General features: G+C 40.4%; 1 protein-coding gene across 2 annotated transcripts in view; it reads right to left on the reverse strand.

Annotated features, from left to right (window-relative positions):
* Positions 1-26,967, reverse strand: part of zgc:77784 (uncharacterized protein LOC402947 homolog) — a 55,065-nt gene that overhangs the window by 23,449 nt on the left and 4,649 nt on the right. For both annotated transcript variants that reach the window (XM_042414907.1, XM_042414906.1), the window contains exons 2-9: positions 21,405-21,731; positions 10,888-11,045; positions 10,204-10,324; positions 9,981-10,119; positions 7,829-7,956; positions 5,447-5,571; positions 2,449-2,620; positions 1,784-1,989 (exon numbers count right to left, since the gene is read on the reverse strand). In XM_042414907.1, the coding sequence (XP_042270841.1) occupies positions 1,784-1,989; positions 2,449-2,620; positions 5,447-5,571; positions 7,829-7,956; positions 9,981-10,119; positions 10,204-10,324; positions 10,888-11,045; positions 21,405-21,731 (1,376 nt within the window). The remainder of the gene's footprint in view (positions 1-1,783; positions 1,990-2,448; positions 2,621-5,446; positions 5,572-7,828; positions 7,957-9,980; positions 10,120-10,203; positions 10,325-10,887; positions 11,046-21,404; positions 21,732-26,967) is intronic.

Below are 26,967 nucleotides of genomic sequence, written 5' to 3' on the forward strand. Positions count from 1 at the left end.
ACAGTACATCAAATGGTAACATTTATGTTTAACACTGTACATGGTCCCAATAAATACAGAAATAAATAAATAAAATAAAAATGTTAGAATATTTTGCTGATAATACATATACAATTAATTTTAGTTTTGAAAACAGCACTTGCGATGAAGTATTTTTACATTGTAGTATTGCGACTTTTACTTAAACCTGCATTTGTTATGGCAAACGTGGTAGCAAACAGTTGCCTATTTACACTTTCAGCAGATACAGAGCAGCGTTAGTATTCATTTGGAGTCGTATTTCGGGACATCTGATGAATGTGCATGTACTTCCAATATTCTCTCTCCTTTTAGCTTTGGTTGGTCTCCACCATCTCCCGAGGGACATATCTGAATCTTTAGCCGCTAAATACTACGCTATATACACCAGCTAGTTGATGCTGATAAGAGAGGTGAGAATGAACCATATCAGCAAAGTTATGAGCCAGAAAACTTGAAAGACACTTTAAAGCTTGTAGAGCTTTAGAGACAAACTGCAGAGGCGTCCATCATTGCGACTGGAGTGACCCCTGTTAATATGAAAATATCAATTATAGCTTATTTAGGTAAAGGATGTGAATACTACTTTGACCACAGCTGGTTGGTTTCATCCTTAAATGTAAATATAATCCATGCATACCTAAACTACTGTCCCTCAGTAGTCGTCACCTCAGTCTCAGCCATCTAAAAGCTCCAATGCTACAAACCATGAGGCTCCATTGCACACTCTACCTGCCCTCCTGTTTACATTATGATTTGTATATGCCTGTATGCTTCACTGACACTCTTGGTGTTCGCTCCAGCCCTGTGCTGGCAGAGAGCCAGTCTGCTGGAACTATCATCAGACCATATGAGATCATCCACTGCAGTGTTGACCTCTGGCTGACAGACAGCACAGCGTGTGTGGGCAGGTGAACTTCTTTAGATGACTCCAACTACCACTAAAATATTGATGGCGGGTTGGGGCGTCAGCAGGGTAAATATTTTTAGTTCCTCACTCGTCATCTCCATTTCCCCTCTTTTTTTCTCCCTTGTCATCCCCTTGATGCCACACTAATGCATCTCTTCTGTTCCATTGAGCACATTGGCATGGCAGATTTCCCCCGCCTCAGTGGTGCACTGGACCAAACCTTAATGCTCCAAGTTTGCAGAGCACCACTGCCGAGCATGGCACAGCCGGAGAAACAGGATGAGAAAGGAAGTGAATAAGCAACGTCCGGGCAGGAGATTTAATTAAAAGCCGGTTAGATGATTAATCATCTATCGCCAGTCAATTAACGAAGATGATGCTGCTTCTGCTCCGTCCTCCCTGCACTCACTGACCTCCAGGTGGGGTTATAGCACAAAGGGGCTGCTGACTGCTCCTCCATCAAAGGAGAACACATTAGCATTTACAAACAAGCACCTTCATTAACATTACAATTACACACCGCATGAGCACATAATTGCACTGGAGAGATATGCACTGCCTTAGAGAGATTGGTCTTTGCAACTCAGTCTCACCTTAATTTTACAAACGAAAACGGAATTTAAAATGGAAAAGGAAAAAAGAATGTTGCCATGTGAGCTACGGAGGGAAAGTAAAAGTAGATTGGAGGTCAGACAGGAATGTTTCGATAGACAGTATTCTTAAGCCTTTTTGTAATTACAATATCAGTTTTGTGTTGGCATAACGCCTTTCAAAACTCATCCTTTTCATACCCTTTGCAATAAATTACACTAACTTGATGTAACCTCCCCTCCCCTCCCCGACACACACACACACCTTTATGTCTTTTATTTGCAAGGTGCCATTCTCCACCAAGGTCAGTCGAGGTTTATTTCCCTGAAGTCTCTCTCCATCCTTCTCCCATGAAATCTTGACAGAGGGCCCTCCGATTACACGGCAGTGCAGCTGCGCCGTCGAACCTGGAGATACCGTCTGATTGGCTGGCCCTTGGCGAATGATTGGTGGAATACGGCCTGAAGGGCCTACCAGTTAGAGGGGAGAAGAGGCAGAATATTATGTTAGATGCGTCATCTCTCCCCTGATTAGCAATACACTGGAGAAAAGAGGAGAAAAAAAAACATTTTTTATGAGAACTTACAAAAGGCTTTCAGAACACAAGATTAAAAAGCTGCCAGCCATTTAAGTGCAAAGGGTGAAAATACTCGAGATGCTTAGTGGGCAGAAAACAATAGGCTGCGAAAAAAAAAAGCTAAAATCTGGTGCTTACAAGCTGCCTAGGGAAGAACATTAAGCCTGAAATTCATTGCTCATCCAGCATGGGGTCTCTAACTGTGTTCTTTCTTTCCTTCTTTATTATTGCTGCACACCTACTAAGTAATTAATATGTTTTCCCCTCGTTAGTTAGATTGTTCAGCCTAAAGAATAAACCTCCCTTAAACTCAAACATGACTCTTTCCTGACTGACGTCTGGAGACACACACCTCCTTCCACCTCCAGCAGCGCCTTGGTCAGCACACTTCCTGCTACGCTGATGGCCTGGCAGATGTAGAAACCAGAGTCCTCTGGGTGGACATCAGTGATGGTCAGCTCTCCGCTCATGGAGACAGAGTAACGGCCCGACTGTGACGGCGGCTGACCCGGGAACAACAACATCTGATAGAAACAGCACAAAAGAACGTACATGTATGATACTGATGTTGCTTTATTTTTATGATCAATTAATCTGGTGCCTTTTTTTTTAAAATTCAATTAATTGTTTAGTCCACAAAATGCCAGAAAATTGCAAACGACAGTCTAAACTCCAAAGATATTCACTTTGCACTGATATAAAAAAGCAAAATCCTCTCTTTTCAGAAGCTGGGAGCAGCAAATGTTTGTTGTTGTTTTTCTGTAGAACCTTTTAGAAAAAAATATTCAGAAAAAATACAATATAAAGTTGAATCAACATAATTCCATTTATCTAACTATACCTTTTTTAAATGTCAAGGCAGATTATTTTTCCAGAATTGGGCAAACCACTTATTTTAATTAAAAGAGGTTTGACTGCAGTTTTGTAAAGCAATTTCACATTGTCATGCTTCACCAGCTCTGGACTGATTATTAAGGAAAAATTGAAGTTTGGTGTCCTGAGTGAGGCAAATAGGAATAACCACAATTTTCACAACCAACACTTAGACAAATGAACCGTATTTAAACCTGAAAACATCCATTACATGAGTATACATTGGAGAGCATGTCGCCAATTGTGAACACAACATCCCTCGTGGTCTAAACACATTGACTACCTGTATAACAATGACGGAATGGTAGAAACAGAGTAGAACGCACAGTAAAACACAATAAATGCAGGAACACACATCAAATGAGTCTGTAGGAGGTTTCCCTACACATCTACTTCAGAACACTACAATTTAAACTCATACAAACAACTAAAGTCAAACTGGAATTTGAATTCTACTCAATTTTTGTGTAAAGAAATATAAACATGCCATAGAATTTGTATTTCTGGACACTTTGTGTTTTGGGGTTTTTGGTTTCCTGTTTATTACAAATAGGAGAGGTTGCAAATTATATTGAAGGACCACTTGAGACACTGTTGCTTGCGTCATTGACTGTTGTAGAAACTAAGTGCAAAAGTGAACTGAAACTCAGAGCAACAGTTGTCTTTCAGTCCAATTCATGTTGTTACATGCAGCCTTAATATGCAGGCCAATCTGCTTGAGATTAAGTTATATTTATGTAATTCTGAGATAGTTTGATAAATGACGGTTTATATATGAAGAGGATTGTGCATGATTATGTTGTAGACTCTTACTCAACTCATGGATGAACTTCTGTTTTTGATTTGTCCTCAGCCCAGAGCAGCTATTGCCTTTCATGTTTTTTCTTGTTTTCCCCAGCCTCTTTTTTCCCTCCACACCTGCCCTGCATTCAGTCTCGTTAGCCCTGCCCTGCTCCCTGTGTCTTCCCCAGCCATTCAGCTCCCAGCCTGCCCTTGTGTCTTGCCACCTGTTCCTTGTTGTTTCATTAGTTCAGTTTGTATTTAAGTCGTGGTTTTCAGTTCAGTCTTGTTGGATCCTTGTTTTGTGAAGCTCACTTTTGTTCTGTCCTGTTCAGCTTTGCTTTGCCTGCATGTAACTTCTAATAAAAAAGCCTCCTGTCTCCCGTGTTTGGGTCCACTTGCTCCATATGACAAAACTATAATTACACTGCAGCTGTTGTGCACAATTTTCCATTTTTCAAAAGAGGGTAAACCTTTTTTGGGCGCATTGGCTGAAAAGGTGTTGAAGATTCATTTCCCATGGCAGCATGTGACTGCCATGAGAAATGCTATGAGACACTACTGACTGGAGCACGATACTTCATAGTTTAGCCTACAAAAGTAATCTTGTACATTAAATGAACAACAGCATTGTTATACTTTTTTTTTGTGTATATAATGCATTACTTTACATGTTTTTACTGTGTAGCCATCCAGGGCACATCCCATCAACTTCTAACCAAACTATAAAAAAGGGTCAAAACTAGAAGGGATGAAGGATGTTTTGTTGTTTTTGGGATGATGCCCACTAACAGACATTTTATAGTTTCCCTCATTCTGTTTCTGTAAGTGAGATGGATGTGAACAAGGGGGAAGGGATGCACATCAATCCATTCAGCCATCCATTTCATTCCTCTAAGAGGCTTAGACTTCAGTAGAGGGACCAAGGTTATAAGGCTACAGATAATCCCCCCCAAATACAGCAAAAAGCTCTCCAAACAGCGAAGCCATGCCTCCACCATCCCACAGACTTATTCAGAAAATCTGTAGCCCAACTTCCTGTTTGCTCACAGACAAACCTCTGAAATCATCTGAAGCTGCTCCTCCAAGTCAGTGATCCCAGCTGCTGTTGAGCAACAGGGTATTTATAGTTGGGTACAATGTGGAAGGAGGACAGTGTTTTTCTGCAGGTTTGCCCTGAAGAAGCAGTTTCCACACCTGGTGTACTTCCTGCAACTCTTTCCTCATCCCCCTCCTCCCCACCCCATCACTATTCTCTTACACTGCGGTCGCAAGCAGCAGAAACATTTCTCGCCAACGCAATACCGCAATGCCTTCCAACACTCATATCTCTGAGCCAAATGCAAATGTGCTGCACTCTCTTGTTCGCCTCTCAACTGTTTCGCTTGGAAAATGTCTTGAAGAAAGAAAGTGTCAGAAAAAGTATGATTAAATCAGAGAAAAGCTGTCCATGTTGAGTCAGTCTTGCTTTTAAAACAAAGAAAGTGTGAAATTCTTGATATCATAAACAAGTAGTAAGGTTTAGATTCTCAAAAAAAAAAATCCCCCCACAACCGCACATAAATAACAACCTGAGGCAAATTTATTCATATGCACTCATCCAGTAATTCATAAACAGGAATTTACTGTGGTGAATGTCTCTGTTGCTGCAATATTCAGCATTGGAGGATATCTCATTCCCTGCTCCAGCCTCTTACCTGGCTGCCCTCTTTCTGCCAGAAGATGGCGGGTGGAGGGTTTCCTGTGGTGCCGCATTGGAAGGTGATGCTCCTCCCCTGGGTAGCAATCTGGTCTCGGGGCTTTGTGGCAATCTGAGGTGGTACTGGAGAGGAAAACAAGCGCAATCACCCATTAAAAGCCTTACTTTTACATAAAAATGTGTTCAAATCCCAGCTTTTTGAGTTCTTGTGTATAATTAATACCTGCTTGCTAGCACTCATTATCGCTCTTAACAAGCAATATTTAAAAGTTGTCTCTTTAACCTCCAGAGCTTTTTGATCTATCACTTCACCTTCATCTTTAATGAGAGACATCACCTCTGTGCCCTCTGAAAAAACAAATCATCGCAGCACAAGGCAGTGCCATCCTGATAACATTTATTCAGTTATTTCAGGAAAGGCCTGGGCAGAGCTGCCAGTTTCGAGCTTGGGTCAGATCTTTGCATTAGCCACATCGTCGCATCCTCACTGACCGTTGCTTTCTACCTCAGTCTGAATAATTGGCTCACACTTCCAGCTGAATGAGAAGCTTCTCCGATCTGGATTCATCCAATCCTACAAATCTCTGCCCAGCGCATATGCTCACACATACACGACAGAGCACGCAAACACATATTTGGCTCGATACACAGTGGAACTGACTCATCTGTGTCGTGTCTTAATGTTCTCACTAAAAGCATGTTCCCAAACACAGAAGACATCTCACACTTTCATCATCATCAGAGTGTTTTTGATTATGTTTTTGTGAACATTTTTTTTGTAAGAGGCTGTGCACTCAGAGCACATCTGATGTGTCAGTCTCAAAAATGTATTCTTTGATTGTACTAGGTTGGTGATTCTTGAATTTTATGACTTTATAATAAGCATTGTTGTTTTCATTCTGATCTTGTCATATTTTGTATTATCTGTTTTATGTTGTAAGTCAGCAGTTAGAAGTCTAGTAGTTGTTAGTAAAGGAAATAGTAGGGGTGAACTGCCTTCTTCTCCCATGCACATTTTGTGCTCTGTTAGTTATTTGTCTTGTTTACTTTTTTCCTAGCTAATGAAAAGGTCTGACTTGCATTATGGGAAGTGTGGGATCCAGCGGTTTTAGGAGTTTGATCTATACAACAGACTAAAAGTCATGATATCTTAGCCTCTGCTGCTGATTTTGACTTTTTATTTATCTGTCTCTTATTATTCTAACAATGGTATGGAAGTGCCCCTTGAAGAATAAAACTATTATTATTCAGTGTGTGAAAGCACATGTGTGTATCCACCCAAAACGGTCAGTAATGCAACCTGAGTTCAAACGTGTCCTTTAAAAGTTAAGACCCAGACCACCGTTTATAATTAAAAGCCTTGTAGCAGCATTTTAAACTACTGTATCTGTAAATCAGAGAAGGATTTACATGGTGTCACACTATCCTGACACTCCCCCACACACGACACAGCAGATGTTTGTTTGATAAGAGCCTTTAATCTGGTGTACATTAAGTCACTGCATCTTATTTAATGCCTGAGTGCAGCAACAGGCATGTTGTCAACATCCTCGTACCTAATGGAGGAACTTATTTACACCATTAGGCAGTGATCGTTGATTTAAAAAACATTAAGAACAGCATACAGAAAAGAGCACTTTCAAAAAACACAACACAAATGCCTTTTTTTTGTTGTTTTTAAAAAAAAAGAATTAGATGGAAAGTGAACTTACAGAAGGGGCCAACTGGAATGATGATAAGGTTTGAAACATGATGGAGAGAGATGGAAAATTAATGAGATGGATGAAACACTGAGCTACAAAACAAAACCGGTGATAGCATGAAAATGACCAAAAGAAAGAAAGAAAAAAAAAAGAGGTGGAGTGAATGGAAATTGCTTGGTTTGGATTTCATTTACACTGATAAAAGCATTAGAGGATGAAGTCGTCTCAGACTATTTAAACCAAGACACAGAGTAAGAAAAAAAAAAAGGGCATGGAGAGTGAGGCTGAGAGAGGAAGGAGATAAAGAGACAGGAAGAGAGACGGAGAGAGTCATGTCTTATTAATACTGGGACTGCTCTCTGGCAGTGAGTTAAGGCACACATCTACCAAACATCTGTCAAATGGCGTAATCCATACGGTTTAGCTTAAGCTCCTGGCAGCACCGCTGGACGGGGACTCTAAGATACACTGATATAAAAAAACACAGAGCATTGGACAGGAAATGGGAACAGGCTTTTGTATGAAGCTGTTGCCATGTGACTGTACGCTACCTTATGCATGAACATGGCTCTAGGTATGAGCTTTTTTATGCATTCCTGTCTCTGTGTGTGTGTGTGTGTGTGTGCGCGTGCACTACATTTTCAGCTCATATACAATATGCATGATGTGTTTCTTACCATGGACCTGCAACATGGCTGAGGCCTCTGTCTTGCCCACACTGTTCTCAGATGTGCATGTATACGTCCCTTCATCCTGCTCTTTGACGCGGAACAAACGGAGGCTGTTGCCATTGCGGATCTCAAACCTGGCAATGAGAAAAAGAGAGATAATGAAAGATCTAACAGACGAGGGGAAAAATGACCATGCTACTAATCTACACTAAGCAAAGAAAATCTGCCAGTGGTACAAGGTAATGTAATTTCTTTCCTTGTCAATCAACCTGTTGTGAGGATTTTATTTTTTTTTTTTTTCAATCAAGTGACATTATCTTGAAACAAGTGGAACAATGTGCCTTATCTGCCTTTAGATATTGGTAGTAGTGCCAGGAAAATTCTTGAAATAGTTAAAAATCAATTAGAAACAAGTGAGATTATTTTAGTCCACTGGAGGATTTTTCACTGATTTAAGAAAAACTGAAGTTCTTCAACAGTAGATAAAATAAGAAGTTCAGATGGACTTTGCATAGCAGAATTATTTAAATAATAAATAATATTCATCTTTGTCTATGCAAGGCATATATAATGAATTTAATCAATTTAATTCACTTTATTTCATGGACTCACGCACCATAAAGGAAGACAAAGATAAAAGAAATAAAAGATAACGAGAAAAAGATGAAAGAGAGAATACTCTGTACAAGCATGAAAAACAACAGTCGCTTGGAATTTTTATCATCACAATCAATTACTTGTTCTCAAAGTGGACAAATAAACTCTTATAACAGAGTCACCATGAGTCTGCGGTGCTGTAGACCCGGTGCAGGTTTTGGCTGGATTAAGCATATGCCTACATTTATACATAAGGTTTCCTATCACTGCCTGATATGTGGGGACATTTATGATGACAAACATGACAATGACTTTACAATCTTGGAACAAAGATTAACATCCTCGTGTTGCCCTTTTTATAGCTGAACATCATACAGGGAATCCCGCACAGCCAGACTTTCACATCAGTTGAAAAATATGCCAAATTTACGTACAAATGTTAATGTTCAGCACTGTCACTGTAAATCAACTGTAAAAAGATGATTAAAAGATCTGACCTCGCTGCTAGATTTAAATGAATAGTTTGGCATTTTGGGAAATGCAATTATTCTCTTTCTTGTCGAGAGCTAGATGAGAAAATCGATACCACTCTCATATTTGTTAAATATGAGGCTGAAGACAGGGGACTGTTAGCTTATCTTAGCTTAGCGTAAAGACAGGAAACAGGGGGACAACAGTTAGCTTAGCTCTGTCCAGCGATAACAAAATCAGCCTACCAACACCTCTAAAGCTCACTAATTAACTGTTTTTTGTACAGATTAAACAAACGAAATAAAAGATGTTACTATAACGTATCTTTATGCTAAGCTAAGCTAACCAGCTGCGTTTAGCTTCATATTTACTGTACAGATATGAGAATGTGGTATCTATCTTCTCATGTAACTTCCTGCAAGAAAGAGAATTAGTGGCACACTGTTCCTTTTAAAAGAATATCCACTTACTCAGAAAAGATACATTTCTATACATTTCACACTTAACTATCTCTTATTTCTGTTTGACATTCAATCTGATGTCAATGTCAGCACCACAATGGGTGAATTTACTGAGCAGCTGTTGTAGATCAGCAGTGCAGGGAGAAAATATGAGCAAATCACCTGCAACAGACAAATTAATAATAAAACATCACTTGAGCTCAAACTATAATAATGCAGCACTTTTTAACCTACATAGTGTACACGATATACTTCTGAGAATATGAGACTGCCTTTATGCCAGTCTTATATTTTTTCAGTTTGAAAATAATATAATATTGGAAAGTGCCAAAATTGTAATTATTTAATAGGCTTAGCTAAATATACATTATATTGAGTTTAGGATGAAACTGGTCACAGAAGGATTCTGCCAACTAATGAATCCTCTTTGGTCTCTGCCATTTATGAATTTATATGAGCAGGCTGATAGAAAGACATGAATTAATGAACATTTACTGCACACATGTTTTCTGGGTCGTATGTGTTAACAATCCAATACACGACTGGTAGAGCTATATATTTCTGATTAAGTCTAATAAAATGCTGTGTTATGTGCATCACCAGTCTGAGTCTCTGTCCATCACTCTCACCTCCCACGGGGAAGCTCCCCTTCCTCTCGGCGCCATCGCACAGTGGGGGCAGGATCGCCGTGGACCTCACACAGGAAGTCGACGGTCTCTTCCTCCATGACCACCTGGTTCACCGGCCTTCGTACCAACACAGGACGTTCTGCAGGAAGAGAGAAGGTGTCAGACACGTTCATCTTATGTTCCTTAATGCTGCTGCATAATTCTATGAAAAGCTGGAACTCACCGTAGACCACCAGCTCTGCAGGATCGCTGTCCCTCTCTCCAACCATATTAGTGCCTACACACACATACATGCCGGCATCACTTTTCCTGGTGTGAGAGATCATCAGTTTGCCCCCACGCACCTGAAAAACACCACGTTGACAGCAGCAAACATTAGTCTTCCCTGAGTGACACTGGATAGCTATCATCGTATCTTTTAAAAGGAAAAACTGTCCACACTTGAATACTCTTGTGCTGTATGAGTCATTAATCTTTTTTATATTCAATAATTTCAGAAAAAGCCTTTCAACAACCACCAGAGATTGTGTCCAGGTGTTGTTTTTACACACGAGTGGAAAAAACAAAAGTGACAGCAGAATCAGAGACATTTTCCGGTCCATAGAAAACAAAGGCGTCTGCACAGAAGTATGGTCTACTGAAACTACTGTCACTCCAAATGTGCATCTCTGCCATTGGTATAATTGATTTCTTCAGAACTGAGTGTTTATAAAGTAGCCTTGAGAAAAGAAGTACAAAAACCTGAGTCTTTGTATTGATGCCTCAGATTACATTCACTGTAGTAAATGTCATTTTTTTATCAGTTCTCTAGCCAATTATCTGTTATTAGCCGTTTGTATTTCTATTTTGTATTTCTCACTATTTTGAAAGCGGAGCCTTGTTTGTTCAGTGTTTCGATTGAACTCACAGAGATGCGATCATCCTTGGTGCTGACTCGGACGTTGTTGCGTTTCCAGGACACTGTGGGCTCAGGGTGACCACGTGGAGGCACGCACTCCAAGACAGCAGGCTCACCAGCAGCCACCACCACATCGCTCGGGGCCTGCCGGAAATCATCTCTCAGGACTGAGAAGAAAACACAAAGAAATCTAATTAGCTTCAGAGGCCCTGCCTGTCTGATGTATTTAAAACAAAGCCTGGAAATCAGACCCGCAGATCGGTGAGCAGCTGCACACACACGACCAGTATCATCAAAAGAAGCACCAATTTGACCGGGGAATCGTTTGTTTGAGTTGTTTTCTTTGTGTCTGTCTTCTTGGTGAAGGTTGTCTGAAAACAAGCTTATTGAGTGAAAGTGGATTATTGTGTTTGCATGTGCATGACAGCTCAAATTCCTGGCAATGCCCTTGTTAGACTGTGCGCTGTTTTAATGTTTTCCCAGGCCTGTGTCCTACTCTGCTGTCTCTCCTGTCAGAGCAGATGAATAATGCACATCTCTCAGTCCAACACGGAGTAAACAAATAACAACGCATTCATAATTTAGCTCATGTGTGAGGGAGGAAAAAAAAAAGTCCTCTGCATTAATGAAAGGATTGTGTCTCTGATTCCAAACGCTATCTTTACATATCTGCAACACGGCTCTGACACAAGTAAAATCAGCACTGAACAAGTAAAAGCTTATCCTCATGTCACCCCTGAAGTTGGCACTCCCGCCACCCTGTGGATGACGACAGGATGAGAAGTTTGACACGGCGACCTTTGATATCTTATAATCCTCTGCTGTGATTGACAGATGAAAGCCTCAGTGTGAACTGTGAACTGGAGCCATCTCATGAGACCTTCCGCACAATGGAAACTCATACTCCGATGCTGACAGGCTCACATTTTCAGATGGACACTCACGGCTCCACTCCTCATTTTGGACCACATCCTCTAGCTTCAGCCTGCAGGGTTTTTTTTCTCAACCCAAGTGTGCTATTGCAGACTAATCAATGCAATCTCGTTTTTACACTTTCATGAATATTTTAGCAATCTTTCACAGACACAGTGCATATAAGAAGTGGAGGTTTTTATGTTTTATTGCTTCATAAAACTGACTGAAAGTACATTTAATGTGACGGAAATGACTTTTTAATGTCAAATTGAAAACAGACCGTGACAAAGTCATTTAAATCAATTACAGAAATAAAACACAAAATTTTGTCTTCACAATTGTTCACCTTCTTTAAATCAGAATTTAGTAGACACACCTTTGGCAGCAATTACAGCCTTGAGTGTCTATCAGCTTTCCACATCTGGACATTGAAATTTTCCCCCATTGTTCTTTTTAAAATTGCTCAGGCTCTGACAGGCTGTACGGGGATGGTGAGTGAATAGCCAAAAATTCTCGACTGGATTGAGATCTAGACTCTGACATGGCAAGGTTTTCCTCCATGGCTCTCTCTTTATTTCTGCTGCATTCATTTTACCCTCTAGCATCCTCACAGTGTGATGCTGCCACTACCATGCGTCATGGTGGGGTTTCTATGTTCATAATGATCTGCGATGTTTACGCCAAACATGGCATTTTGTCTGATGGCTAGAAAAGCTCAATTTTGGTCTCATCAGACTAGCGAACCTTCCACCATCTGACTTCAGAGTCTCCCACGTTCCTTCTGGCAAGCTGTAGCCGAGAAGTCACAAGTTTTGAACTGAGGCTTTCTCTTTGCCGCTCTCCCATAAAGCCAGTGAAGCACCCGGGTGGCTGTTGTACACACAGTCTCTCCAGTCTGAGCCACTAAAGCTCGGTACTCCTTCAGAGTTGTCATAAGTCTCTTGGTTGCCTCCCTCACTAGTCTCCCTCTTGCATGCTCACTCTGTTTTTGAGGACGACCTGTTCTAGGCAGATTGACAGTTGTGCCATATTTTTCCATTTCTTTAAAGAGTACTCCACCGATTCAGTATTTCACTCCTATAACACTGTCAGTCTCACAATGGACAGTTTTAAAAAGGCATTAAAATTGATGCAGCAGAACCAGAGCTATCATCTTTATAATTCCATGTATTCCTCTTTCTCCTCAAAACCTGACGCCTACATTACCCACAGTGCAACTTGACTCTATTCTCTCGACTGCATAGATTTAGGTGTGGTATGCTTGGAGCAGCTAATGTAGCCTTAGATGAGGAGTGGACTACAGAGATCTGGTTACCTTAATTCATTCTAACTCCAAACCCCCAGATTTTTTTTCATTTTAAAACTTGTAGTCTTCAGCCCCTTTTGACGCTGCCTCAAGTGATGTCACATGAGGAAAATGTATCAGCTCTGGAGCCATAAAAGGCTACAACTTTTTTCACATACACAGTAGTACTCCCCAAGACCTGTTAACAGACTTTGCTGTATAAAATCAGTGGAGTTCCCCTTTAATGATTGATTTTCACTGCTCTCCAAAGGATAACTTGGACATTTTCTTGTATCTGTCCTCTGACTTGTGCTTTTCATTCACCTTTACGCTGAATTGGAGTCTTTTTTGTATTCATGGAGGAGGTTTTGCTACGATACTGACCAAAAGTTGGACCTCCCAGATACAGTACAGCTGTAGTTATACTGCATTCGACTGAAACCCCTTGATTTAATTAATTGGTGATGATTGAGGTGTGTCCTATCAAAGGGGATGAATACTTGCAGACAAGTATTTTGTATTATGTTTTTTTTTTGAGTAATTTACATCACTTTGTAGAGATCTGTTTTTACTTCAACATGAACAGGTCTTTTTCTGATGATCAGGGTCAAAAAAGACAGCTTTAATTGACTTAAAATCAATGTTGTAAGATAAAACATGAAAACTTCCAAGTGGGTGAATGCTTTTTTTAGGAACTGTACATGATCAATATGCTTTGCTGTCAATCTACAGTAAACATTAACCCCTCTTGCACGCTTCACAATCATCATCTGGTGTAATCTCTGTTTGTCTTTACTCATTAACAATTAGTGACATTACTGTAATCCACCTAAAATCGACTTAACTAAGCACTTAGTTCATCCTAAGCCAATTACTCTGAGTACATAACTAAATCTACGCCACATTAATTATCCAACAGTACTCCTGACAGGTCTGTGTCAACATGGCAGCTCTGGCCTTTAATGCAGCATCAATATTCAGACCCACTGGGCTCAAATAAAATCTCATTTGAAATGACTTTATCACAGCTATTTAAAGACGGAAAATCATTCCTCACTCGTTCCATGGCTGTAATTGTCTTGGGTAAATGCCTATGAATATTCCAAACCTTAGCTCGGCAGCAGACAGCTTTCCCTCTGAGGGGAACATCAGTCAATCTGAACCTCATCCGCCCTTTTCCCCAACACGCCCCGTGATACAAGACATCATTACACACTACCTGCCTTCTTAAACTGACCCTTATTGAAATTAAGTGGAAGTTTATTCTCTTTACTGAGTGGGAGAATCTTCCTTTTAATGCCATGACATTTAGGCTGGGGGATAAGTGTGAAGACTTTAAGAAAAATGAAGACTCGTTCAGAAATTCGAATTTCTCATTACACTGCAGTGATATTTGAATTGATATTCACAGTCAAACACTGTAATACATTTCGGTGGAGGTGATGAAGCAGCAATGGTGGACTGATCAGGGGTTTATACAGCATTGGACATCTGCCACGGAGAGGTATAGCATCCTAAAGATCCTCACAAAACAGGATGATTAAATAGGCTTTGCTGGAGTTATAGCAAAGCTACCGGTAAACTGTAACCCGTAAAGGCACTGACACTCCTCCCAAAGGTCTGTTCACCAAATAAGCCCGACCCTGTTCACTTGGCTGCCTGTTTCAAAATGCTTTGCAGAGCTGAAGGGCTAATTGAAAGCACTGCCTTATTTTTAGACCTCCATCTGTAAGGCCTGGTTAGACGGGCGCACAGAGACCTTTGTTTCACTGCCATGGTGACTGAAGTGAAAAAGTTATGGGCAGAGAGCTAATCCTTGAACTGCATGCACACAAACACCCATGGGTACAAACCCGCACTGACACACACGCACATGCACGCACACACCTTTAGCATTTGAAACCCCTCGAGTCCCCAGGCACAGACTTTGAGAAAGTGGGACATTTTGAGGGTTGAAACACATGCCAGAGAGCAGAATATATTCCTGACATCACTTCCCCCCAAAACACTGCGCAACATGAGCTCCAAAAATTTCTTTGAAGCTGTGTTCAAGTTAATGTGATCCTTCCTTACTCCTGACTTTAAAGCCTGCCATGCAAAACAGTGTTTCCCACGGATGTGTATATGCGATGATGATCCCACCACTAAATCTAACAATCTTATCAGAAACACAGAGACGGGCCCCCCTCCTGAGGGGCTACTGTCCCTAACTTCACTTCTCAGACATAATACGACTAGATCTGCCAAATAATCTCCTAAACCAAGCCCTTCGCTCTCCCTTCAGCCTGTTGGCACTCAGACAGGGAGCGTGGTTACTGTGGGGCAGCAGAGGTTTGACCCTGCCTCTGCAGAGACAAATCCTCATATTTCCCAAGGCACTTCCTGTAAGCTTAAATAATGGCAAAGCAGGGCTAAATGACTTTCAGTGGTTTCATCATTATTTCTGAGGGTGCTATTCTGAGAGCACACATTCATTTTAATAACTTTAATATTTCAGGGATATACAGATTAGGAGATTTAATCTCCCGAGAATATTCATCACTTGATTTTTAAGTGACATTTATCTCTACAATACAGTGTTTAGCAGAGCATAGCTCTATGACTGCAGAAAGGCCATCTGTTAGTGTTTTTGGAAAAATGAGTAGAGGGAAGAGGAGAGATTAATCATAAGAATAATTCTCACTTTGCATGTACAGGACTGATTAAAGTAAATTGTTGATGGGGCTTTTATGCTAATTGATTGTGACTTTGTCTCAAATGAAGCAGCCACAGGCCAAATTACTTAACAGTTCACAGACCATTTACATACCCTGCGTGTTCAAAGAAACATGATGGGTGAGTGTGACAGACAGGACAGAGGGGAAAAAAAGCAGAGTTTTTGCACTAAACATGAGGTGACAGTGAGTGTGGCAAGCAGACAGAGCAGACAGCGTGGGCCGGACAGATGTGTGAATGGTTACCAGGCGCTGTGTTTTCTCGGCTGACAGGTAGGAGGGTGGAGGGAGAGGTTAAAGGACAGAGGACGTGCACATTTTCAGAGCCTAAACTGACAACCCGCTGCCTCACTCCTATTGTTCTTTTATTTCAGAGAGCAGTAAACCCGTTAGGGAGGTGGTCTAATCCTATTGCCATGATACTGCCCTGTCATAGCTAATGGAGGCTTTGCCTACAGAGAAGAGAGATTGCTTTAATCCACCCATTGTCTGATTGTGTTGATGGAGGATGAGAAGGGACTCTGGGGACAATAGTCTTTATGAAAAACTCTTGGCTATAAATTCCTCCACTTTCCGAAAATGTGATGATGTTTCAATTACAAAGACTGTTGTAAACAGAAAACGCATTTTGAATCATTAGTAAGGCTTGACTGGACTCATACAAACCAACCCAGTCTCTTCAATCTGCGTACAAATAACACAACAAACTGCGTGCAGTGCATATGCCAAAATCCAATTTTACATGCAGGTGGTACTCCAATCCTTCGTTTTAACTTCTGAGGGGAGCAGATGCATCACCAGTCTCGCAACAAAATGTGTAATAGCTACATGTAATAGCTGCGTCCACATCACATGACTGTCAAGTTTCTTTCATTGCAACAAAAGCAGACAAAATGGCTGACATTCCTTTTATTCTCAGTGGAAAATGCAATATCTTAAGATAGTTTTGGCATTAAAATGCATTTTGATAATGTTTCTAGTGAGAAATGTGTATTTTATTTTCAAAATATTCGTTCAGTGAATGTATATGATGTTTAGTTTGTTAGTTATTACGAAGATTTTTGCAGGCTTTCTATCGTTGCTATGCTATACATTTTATAGCGCCTCAGGGATGAATTGAGTTTGAAATCCAGAATTTGAAGCTTTGTGATTGGCTCACCGGAGGACCCACCTGGAAGTATTTTCCTCACTGTCACCTTGTTAAGGTTTTCTTTTAACAATATCTTTAAAATTTCTCAAAACAAAAAAATGAAAGTATCCTTGGTAACTCAACAATACGATAGATTAATGTTAATGCCATCAGTTTTTAATTATTTCTCCTTTTGATTCTGAGAAATAATGATAAAAACAATAGAAAGCCTGCAAAAATCTTCATAATAATTAACAAATTAAAACAAAAATCATGAATGCACATTTCTCTAGAAATGTTATCAAAACACATTTTAATGCCGAAACTATCTTAAAATATTGCATTTTCCACTGAGAATAAAAGGAATGTCAGCCATTTTGTTTATTTTCGCTGCAATGAAAGAAACTTGACAGTCACATGTTTTTAATAGTGTTTGGACAAAAACGGAGGTCTATGGCACAGATTAATTCCAATATTGAAAAAGAAAATGTTAACGAAATAGCTTTAAAGTCAGTGGTAACATTAGCTGGTTAGCTAGCTAGCTCTCTTGATTATTTAACATTACAGTAAATAAAGAAAGCTCACAAACATGTCACTATTTTTACTTACAGTACACTATTTAGCTCTTGCTCTTTATATATAAAAAAAATCTACAAATCTCACTAATGTTAATTACTTGTGATTTATGGTTAAAGTCACTAATGCTAAAGTCACTTTAAAGTCACTTTTTAGGGGAATTCTGAGGCAGAGTAATTTACAAATTAATTCAAGTCACACTTTTTTATGGCGTGAACTGAGATTGGTTCCTCACACTGCGGATAACACGACCACAATTTGACACATCTTTCACAGCCGGCAGCGGCACCTGCCCCCTCAAGTTGAATGGGCACGACGCTTCTGTCAGGGATGATATATATCTGTGGATAGTCTCCAGAGAAAAGAGAACGTAGAGCAGAAGAAGCGAAAGAAACAAGCTGCAACCAGAACTTTGATTCCCTCATAATCCCTCATCAGGAGTAAGAGGAACATCTGGCTCTAAAGCCTAAAGTTTTATTTTTTATTTGTCCTACTTTATTCTAATCCTGCCACACCATGTGACTGTCTCCTCACTGAGACAAGCACACATTAACATTCATGACTTCGAAATAGACACTAGTACTGTCCCATCCCCTCCTTCTTGTTTTATTTTCAAGCCAAAACAGTTTGGAGGAACGGAGGCAGGGATTTCAGTCCACTTCCACTTTCTCGTTATTCTGCTTTTTCAACAGCGAGGCAACAGCTGATCACTGGCAGCTTATAGTAAAAGAAGAGACAGAGAGAAAAAGACAGAAATAATGACTGCTGCTGACATTTTTCAGCAAAGCCATTTCCTGACTACAAGGTACTCTAAAAGGGAGCGACAGCAGCTATACCAAAAATATAACTTGTAGACCTCAGGGTGCGCAAAACACAAAACTATTTTCTCATACTTATTGAGATACAAAATCATACCAAGTGAGGTCATCCAAGACAATATATTAAGCATCTTTCACTGGTAATTAATGTGGTTAAAAGCAGGTTATTGTCAGCACTCTTGCACCCTATTCGGAGACGCACTAACTACGAACAGATGCATTGGTATTAATTACTGCTCAGTAGGAGTTTAAAGCTCTTCCTCCTCCCACCTGTTGTCCCTCAGACTCACACAGCCTCCACCACCAACACACACACACATTTCTGTAAGACCACCAGCTTAAAACTGGCTGCTCATTAACACCACACACACACACACACACACACACCGCACCTCCCTGCCAGAGCTAATTGGGTCACTATTTACCCCACAGTCAGCACAACCTCACACTCAAGGGAGGGGGGAGTCTAAGACCACCACCATGCTGTCTTGGCATATGCCCCTGCTAGCCGGAGGCAGCGAGATTAGAACAAAACAGGCACTTATTAATACTGTTAGTCACTGTGTGCCTGCAGGTGAATCATCCCTTTACCGATATGACTGTACTGTAATCTCTAGCTGCACACATTATCAACCATTTAAAAGAGGCAATATGACAGTATATGCTTCATATCTTCTCCCAGCTTGGATGTTTCCATTAGTTGGAGCCGCTTATGGTTCCCAATATACTGTATATCTGTGGAGGCTGTCCCTATTTTTGGATGTGAGCTACAGATGAGGTCAGTCAGCCGTGACCACTTACACACACACACATACACATACACACACACACGCTGCCAGTAAGGAAGCCTCAATATGGTGGAACATAAGACCCTGCTCAAATCGCTGTTTTGTGTTTTTTAACGAGGACAATTCGACCTTGCTAATCTGTTATGCTCCTTCGCCTAATCAACCCACTGACTAATCCATTTCCTCATGGCAAAGAGAGCCGCATTTCAACCCAGGGCTGAGCCACACTGGCACAATTAGGAAGGGAGGGAAGACAACGGCACGTGTCCTGGACCGAGGAGGAAAAATAATAGACACGGCTCCGAGTGGGGGCTTTTTACTTCAGTGCACTTGCACCAAGATATGAGAAAGCTCATACTCCCCTGCTGTACTCCTCAACAGCAGACACACAGCTATACATGCATGCTCACACACGATTTTGTTGGTACACAGAGAGGACTCTCAGGTGATGCAATGATAATCTGGGTCCTCCACGGGTCAGTAACAATGTGTGTGCAGCTCCTCAGGTGTGATTTGCTGCAGTTCTTTGTCATCTATGACAGTTAACCAGATCTCTTCGGGGCTTGGACTGTTAGTCTGACATTTCATAGACAATAAACGATTAATTGCTTGAAACAAAAAAGAAAATAGTTACTTGCATCATTAATTTTCTATGCCGAGACTTGGTCTGAGGTCAGTTGTAGAAATGAACTATAGCATATTTAGAGTATGATCATATTTTGTCAACCTGGCTGTTGTTTTCCTATTTTTGTCCATTATTCATGATAACATTTTATTCACCACCTCCGTTTTAGAAATTTGGGATTCTAGCAAGAAAGATGCGGATTGGGGTGATTCTCCTATAGCTTTCAAAAACACTTGTGTTTAACAGAAATCATCTCAAACACTTGTCATTGAGTCTGACTGAGAGTAAACATAGAAAGTGGTCCCCTGGAAATGCTTGCAGCTGTTGTACTGAACTGCATAGCATAGTGGATCCATTAAGCACAATGACAAGTGTTAGAGATTATATTTTCTGTTAAACTGAAGTGTTTTGGAAATTGAGCAGCTCATACCCTTTTCCCAAGTGACATTGAGCACAAATCTGATACCATTGCTCTCTGTTTATTGTATTTTATATCTGTATACACTACCTTACTGCGTGAAAGTCATTGAAAACATCTTGATGCTGTGGCACTAAAAACTGGGTCAGAGGCTCACTGTTATTGAGTGAGTGTAACTGGTGGCAGGAAAACACTATAATGACTCTGACAGAAAAACTGTAGGCCTATTTAATGTGAATTTGTCACATCATGGTCGATACCCAGTCCTCCACTACCAATATAGCGAATCATATCAATGTTTTCCTAAGTTAAATGTAACCATGAAAACTAGTTAAAATGGATAAAAATATGAGAATAACACCCAAGTAAACAAATACCATAATTTCCCTGTAATCTCTAAAGAAACACATGCAGTCTCATTTTAGAAAAACTGTTATACTTTACAGCCTCTAATATCAAGAATAGACAACTTTTAAACTATATTAAAACAATTTTTCCAGTCAGTCTTCAAACAGTAGTTAGTTGCCCAACCCAATTTTTTCCAACAAAAAGAGGGACTTTGGTAATAAAAAGACAGTAACTTTGAAAGATATTGACTTGATTTGACTAATTCAGACAGCTGAAGCTTCATATTATCTTCAAATAAACTTAAATACATTTTTGAACAGAAGGAGGCTTGTGGATTTTGTGCCCCATCACTTACAATGAAAATGAATTATGAAGGGATCTTTCAATGGCCATTATGAACGGGAGGAATGATTATAGCAAGATATCAGGCAAATGTGCCAGTGTTCATTTGGGCACCCGACTATTGTTTTATTACAGACATGAAAAATTAAGTTGCTAAATTGTTCAGCTAAGTAGCTGACTGGCCAAAATGCCATAAATGTTGTTAATAGTCACTTAGCAGGTTTTTATCTCAGGCTGCAGTTAAAGACCTAACAGAAGAAAACAAAGTGCTCAAGACAAAACACCTAAAATTAGGAACAAATCCGCAGGCTATTACTTATTACTGAATTTATCTCCACCCACACCACCAACTTTTTAGGGTTTTGTCTCTGCAGTCTGGTTCTTTCATATCATTATTTTTAAGCACAGCAGCCAACTCTCTATAAAGCTGCCAGACAGCTGCAAGAAGATCTGGGACACAACTGTGAAGCATCTGCATACTGCACTCATACATCAACTTATAGCGTTAACACTTATTCGCACACACACACACATTTATAGGATTATGATCAATAACATGGTGCCTTACTGGCAACTTCCAGTGAAGCATTACGACTAATGGCCTCTCCCAGGTAGTTGCGGGCCACACAGGTGTAGATGCCCTCGTCTGGTTTGCTCCGTCGTCCGTGTACGATACGCAGGAAGAAGAGGGAGCCGCTGGGCAGGAGCATGCGGTGAGAATGGGGGTCATCTTTGTCCGTCTCCACGCGCTCGCCATCCTTGTACCACTCTATTGCAGGAGGGGGTCGGCCCTCTGCCTTACAGTTGAGGGTGGCAGGCTCCCCCTTGGAAACAATCAAATCCGAGGGGTCCTCCACAATCCGAGGTGCGCTGTCTTCAAACCGTGCCCTGGACCCTGTGAAGTGGAGATGAGCACAGATGTTATCTACCCAGCTGACCACCTACCATTCATGAAAACATGTAATCTCTTTGTAGCAGGACAGACAGCAGCGAAGCCATTTGGGAAGCAGAAATATCTTTCTTTAGTGATGCTGGACAAAGACACAGATTGTGTGTTGCATGAATTTGTGTTTAGCATAGCAAATCGTGTATAATCTCTCTTTGAAGGCTGACTTTGAAAGTAAGACATCATGTATTCCAGTAACAACCTGTGGCTTTCAGATCAGTAAATGTGATATCCAGTCATTCTTTCTACATTCTGCAAATAGCAAAACACGACCCATATTGTGTTCTGTTAAAGAATAGTATATCGCAGAGCATTTTCACAGAAGACATCAGCTGTGCAGAGGATGCAATCACCCATATGATATGGAAATAGCCAATCTCTGTGTCAATCAGGATTGTAGCACAGTGGAGACGACAGTTGGTGGAAAGCAAAAAATAAGACAGGCAGACCTATGCATTTAAGAGGAGAAAGACCCAAGCTGAGAGAATGAGAGAGGCACAGAAATATAGATAACTCCCATATCCTGCTCTCTGGGGATCCATTACTATCTTTCCTTTGGCTGTGAGGGAAAGACACACTGCTTCAAGACCCAAGGTAAGCTTTTAGAGCAAGACCAAATGTCTCTAACAATGTGTTACAGTTAGAAAAATGAATAATTCAAATGCCGCTGCTTTTAGTTTGGTTCAGAGGAACAGATGGTCTCTTCCTCTCAAAAGAAAGAAAGAAAGAAAGAAAGTGAAATGGTCACTGTGCCACTGATTATTGTGCTGCTCTGTCTAAGGCATTATTTCCAGTGCATAATCTAGATTGCATGAAAATCCCTCCATTATCGTCAGAGAGGAGCAGTCAGGAGTAACCTAATGACACACATGTTGCACATGCTGCTGTTACATTATATTTAAATCTGAGGCATCAGGATAAATCCTCACTTTTCAGCTGTAAGCAGATTTGTGTCTTTTTATGAACGGATTTGATCCAAGCAGGCCAGGAGTCGCCATCGTGGCACAAACCTGAAGTAAACATCTAAAGAGCGATATGAGCGCTAACACCTCAGGGTCACAAACCGGGACAGCTCAAATGCTAATGTGGGACGTGGATGAATACTAATCGAGCCGTTAAAATGTGCCAAAGCACGTTCAGCGGGTCCAGACACAAAATCATACTTTGTTTACAAGTGTAAATCATTTCAGGCTAGACCTGAAAGCTAATCCTTTGAGATATCATAATACACTTCCTAGATTAGATTTCGTCACGTCTGTATGGTATGTTTGACTCCGCTGGGAGTAAGTATTGACACATATGACTGCGTGTGTTTGTCTAAATGATTTTGATAAGAGCTTTGTCGTCCTGGTGGTGAACCGTGTTTTCAGAGCATACAAAGAATTCACTGGCAGTATCAAATCACAACTCATGTAACACGGTTACATCACTCTTCCTCTTCCATCTTCCCTAACTGGATTATTTCACAAAAAAACAAATACTGGAAGAGAGCTGACCTCTTAAAGGGGTACTCCAGTAGTTTAGCATTGTGCTTCCATTAAATTGGAAGAGTTTTAAGAGAAAGATTTAAAAGATGGTGAAAATCCAAGCAGCAGAGAAAATATCCTGACTTTCAGTGCTGGGTATTAGTACTCAAACTTTGGCAGTGATGAAACTTACTGTTTTTGGTTGAAGCTCCAAAAAATCCTTTGCTCAATTGTGTTTTGTCTTGTTGTTTTGTCAGACCCCCTAGCTGCTAAACTTTCATGTCTTTCAAACTCTATACAGATTTGCATAGAGTCTCCAAGCGCAAATCCAGATCCCCTAGATTACATTATCAAGGTTATTTTTTCAAATTTAATATTGAGAAGCTCCCTCCAGAACCACAGAAGACATTACAGACAGACATACTCCTCCCAGCCACATTACTCATATCTAAAAATTAAACACAGATAGACTCAGTGAAAGCTTCTTCCTTCAGGCCATCAGGATGGTGTCCTCTGACCTCCGTCCTCTGTACATCCTCTGCCTTGTCCAGCACCGTGAATCCTTTACACCGACCTGCACATTTGGATATTTGCACTCTAAAAGTCAGTCTAACACTGAGCTCGCCTTCATACACTATAAAAAAAGGCCAAATTCCTGCATGCAGTCAGTTTATTAGACACAATGTTTCAATCCACCAGGTGTTCATTAGGTAACACTTGGTTTTTGACATTTTTATACACTGAAAAGTTGCAAAGCCCACTTTTACATTTTAATCCTAACATTACATTACTTTATAATTGTAGAACTTAGAATTTTTATCTTTTATATTTCTTTTCCTAATTCTTATTTTTACTCTTACTCTATTAGCAGTTTTAAAACAGCCACAGCGGTATTACACCTTGCTTTTGTATGAGCATGTGACAAATAAAACCTTTGAATCTTTCATCTTAAACTCATCGTCATGTGTAAAATCGGTGGAGTGCTCCTTTAATGTTTGTAGATGTTTTCTTTACTCATCATAATGTTTAATACACTCAAATCTTTACACTCCTTAATGCAGCTCAAATTGCATAAACAGCTCTTTGCTGCTTATACTTCATATTACCCCCTTTTAGGACATCCCATAGTCTCTGAGGAAAATGGAAAAAAGAGCTTTACGTTTAAGGAATAATTTACCAACAAATTATATTATACTGTTATTTACTCTCAGGCTAGGTTACTTCATTGCTCCACACACTCGATAAAACCATCAATCTGCCATTAACAACGCTACTACCCATTAACAATGGTTCATTTTAATCCATTTGTTGCCCACATTTATTGCTGCTGTAGACAAAGCTCTCTCTTTTGTAATGTTCACTCTCCAGTGTTTATGAGACCCAGCTGTCCTTGTACTCGGTGTGTCAGCACATACTGTGAAATCCTGGTTGCTTTCAATCTGTCTGAATGGCATCAATGTCATCATGACAATTTCTTGCGTGTTCATTTTATTTAGCGGGTGCATTTTTGAATGAGACGAGAGACGCCTTCAAAAAATATTTAAAGTAATATCCAACACCTCCAACTATCCAGTCCAGTTCAGAATTAAATTAAATAAAAATTGATTTATCATGGGGATTATTAATGAGCGTTAATTTGTTCTTACAGCTACAGCGATCATGCAATGCAGGACAATGCAGATATATTACAGAGAGAGTAGTCTTGTCAAAAGAAGAAAAGCTAACAGCTTCAGGTGGCCAAAGTGACAAGCAAAAACCCACTCCTGTGACAAGTGTGCAATCAGTGAAAAGTCTCGGCCACCCTCAGCACGACAGCAACACATTTTCTTTTCTTTCTACGAATATTTTCACAGTAATGTTTGGTTCATGACAGGAAGATTGCCGTGTGGCGGTTGAAAGAACCTTTCAGCAAAAAGAAACTCTGTCAGCCCCATTTGTGAAATGGAAAAATAAACATCACAGGTAATAATGGGGACCTCTGTGAAGGTATGTTTTTAATCGGATCATAAACACAGCCCATTAGAGCCTGCGGTGGGTCCTCAGAGATGTCAAATGCGTATGGGAATTTAAAGTATGACTTGATTTGCGGAAAAATATTAAGCTGGGGCATTCTAGTGTGAAAGGACTTGGGCAACTCTTGTACTAGACTTTCAGAGCAAATTATATAAACACAGGAAAAGATGTTTCACAAACTGCCTTCATTCATTTATACCGTTACGACTCACAAAATTCACAGCTTTGATCAATACGGTGCAGCAAATTACAGCATTTTCACTACGGAGAATTTACTCTACTTTCACCCTCATGGAAGTATTCCAGGATAAAATAGCAGCGTTACGTCTGACTGCTTAAGTGGTTTCTCAGCGGTTTACTAAACAAAAGCAGTGCTTTACAAAGAACAAATACAGCTAATTTTGATTAAAATGCACACACACACACACACACACACACACACACAACAGGAAATGTATGTATGTGTTGATTCAGAGCCTTGTATTGAATGTTACAAACAATACAACTCACTGTTACCAACCCTGGTAGTTACTAAACACACATCATCTTTGTGCTGAAGCCATGTCAGTGCAGACAAATCAATGAAACTCTTTTAAAGCCATTTTAACTTAACAGTGAACCTCACAGACCTTCAGCGTGAGGGCAAAAGAGAGCCAAGATAATCCATAAGAGTGAATGGCAGTCAACCTTGAGCTGTCGTCCAATATGCAGGGGCTTTGTGAATGAGAGTGTGCCGGCCTCGTGCAAGGTTATCACTCTCCAGTGCGCTCTCAAGGCCGTGCTGTGTACAAATGAACGTGTCAGGGCAAGAGGCAGTGGTGCTTTTCTGGGGGAAATACAGTAAATTTTATTTATCAGTTCTTATTCACATGTTGACTGTTCTGAATTGAAGCTCATATTTTCTCTTTATCTGCTAAATAAAACACTCCAGTCTACTTATCAGTGCTGTCAATACAATTAGAGCTAGAGACTTAAGTCATTATGATCTTGATCATCTGTGTAAGGATGATTAGATGCAGTAATTGTCATGATTGCATCTGATCTGTGAGAATTTCTTCATTTACTCACAGCGCAAATGGAAAATCCACAGAAAGCAAGCAACCGCAGTCAAATGAAAGCCCATTAGTGCGGCACACAGCTCTGATAGACAAGTTATCCCATTGGTCCTAATTGCAAACTCTGACACACACCCACGTTTGCTCGTGGCATCTCCTATATTTCTGCCTCATCTAACACACGGTTAGCAGGGTAACAGCTGAGGGGGTGATCAAGATCACGTCTTGAAAATCCTGTTGATTCGGGCTATATTTGGCGTTTCTTGGCTTCTAGCTGTGGCATTACATAACAGGGCCGCTTTCATTAATTAGTATTTACAAATATTAACCCTGCATCCTCCCCAGGGGCAGAAGTGTTCCGCCGTCACGCTAATGTGTGAAAACAACAATGCTGCATGAGGGGATGTCCTGTTTATGCTTCAGATCTTGGTGCCTTTTAGCGACAGCCAGGCTGGGAGCAAAAACATATATAAGAACCTGGACCTGCCTGAGCTCACAGCTTGACATCTGCTGAGTAACACAACCTTCAACCTGTTAGGCAGGCTGCTCAGAGATTGAAGCTGTATTCTGAACTGCCTTCTACATACTACCGACAAACGCAGTATGTACTACATAGTGCATACTGCTTTTCATACAGTAGTACAACGCATA

This window comes from Thunnus maccoyii, chromosome 6, assembly GCF_910596095.1.
Source record: "Thunnus maccoyii chromosome 6, fThuMac1.1, whole genome shotgun sequence".
Taxonomy (NCBI): Eukaryota; Metazoa; Chordata; class Actinopteri; order Scombriformes; family Scombridae; genus Thunnus; species Thunnus maccoyii.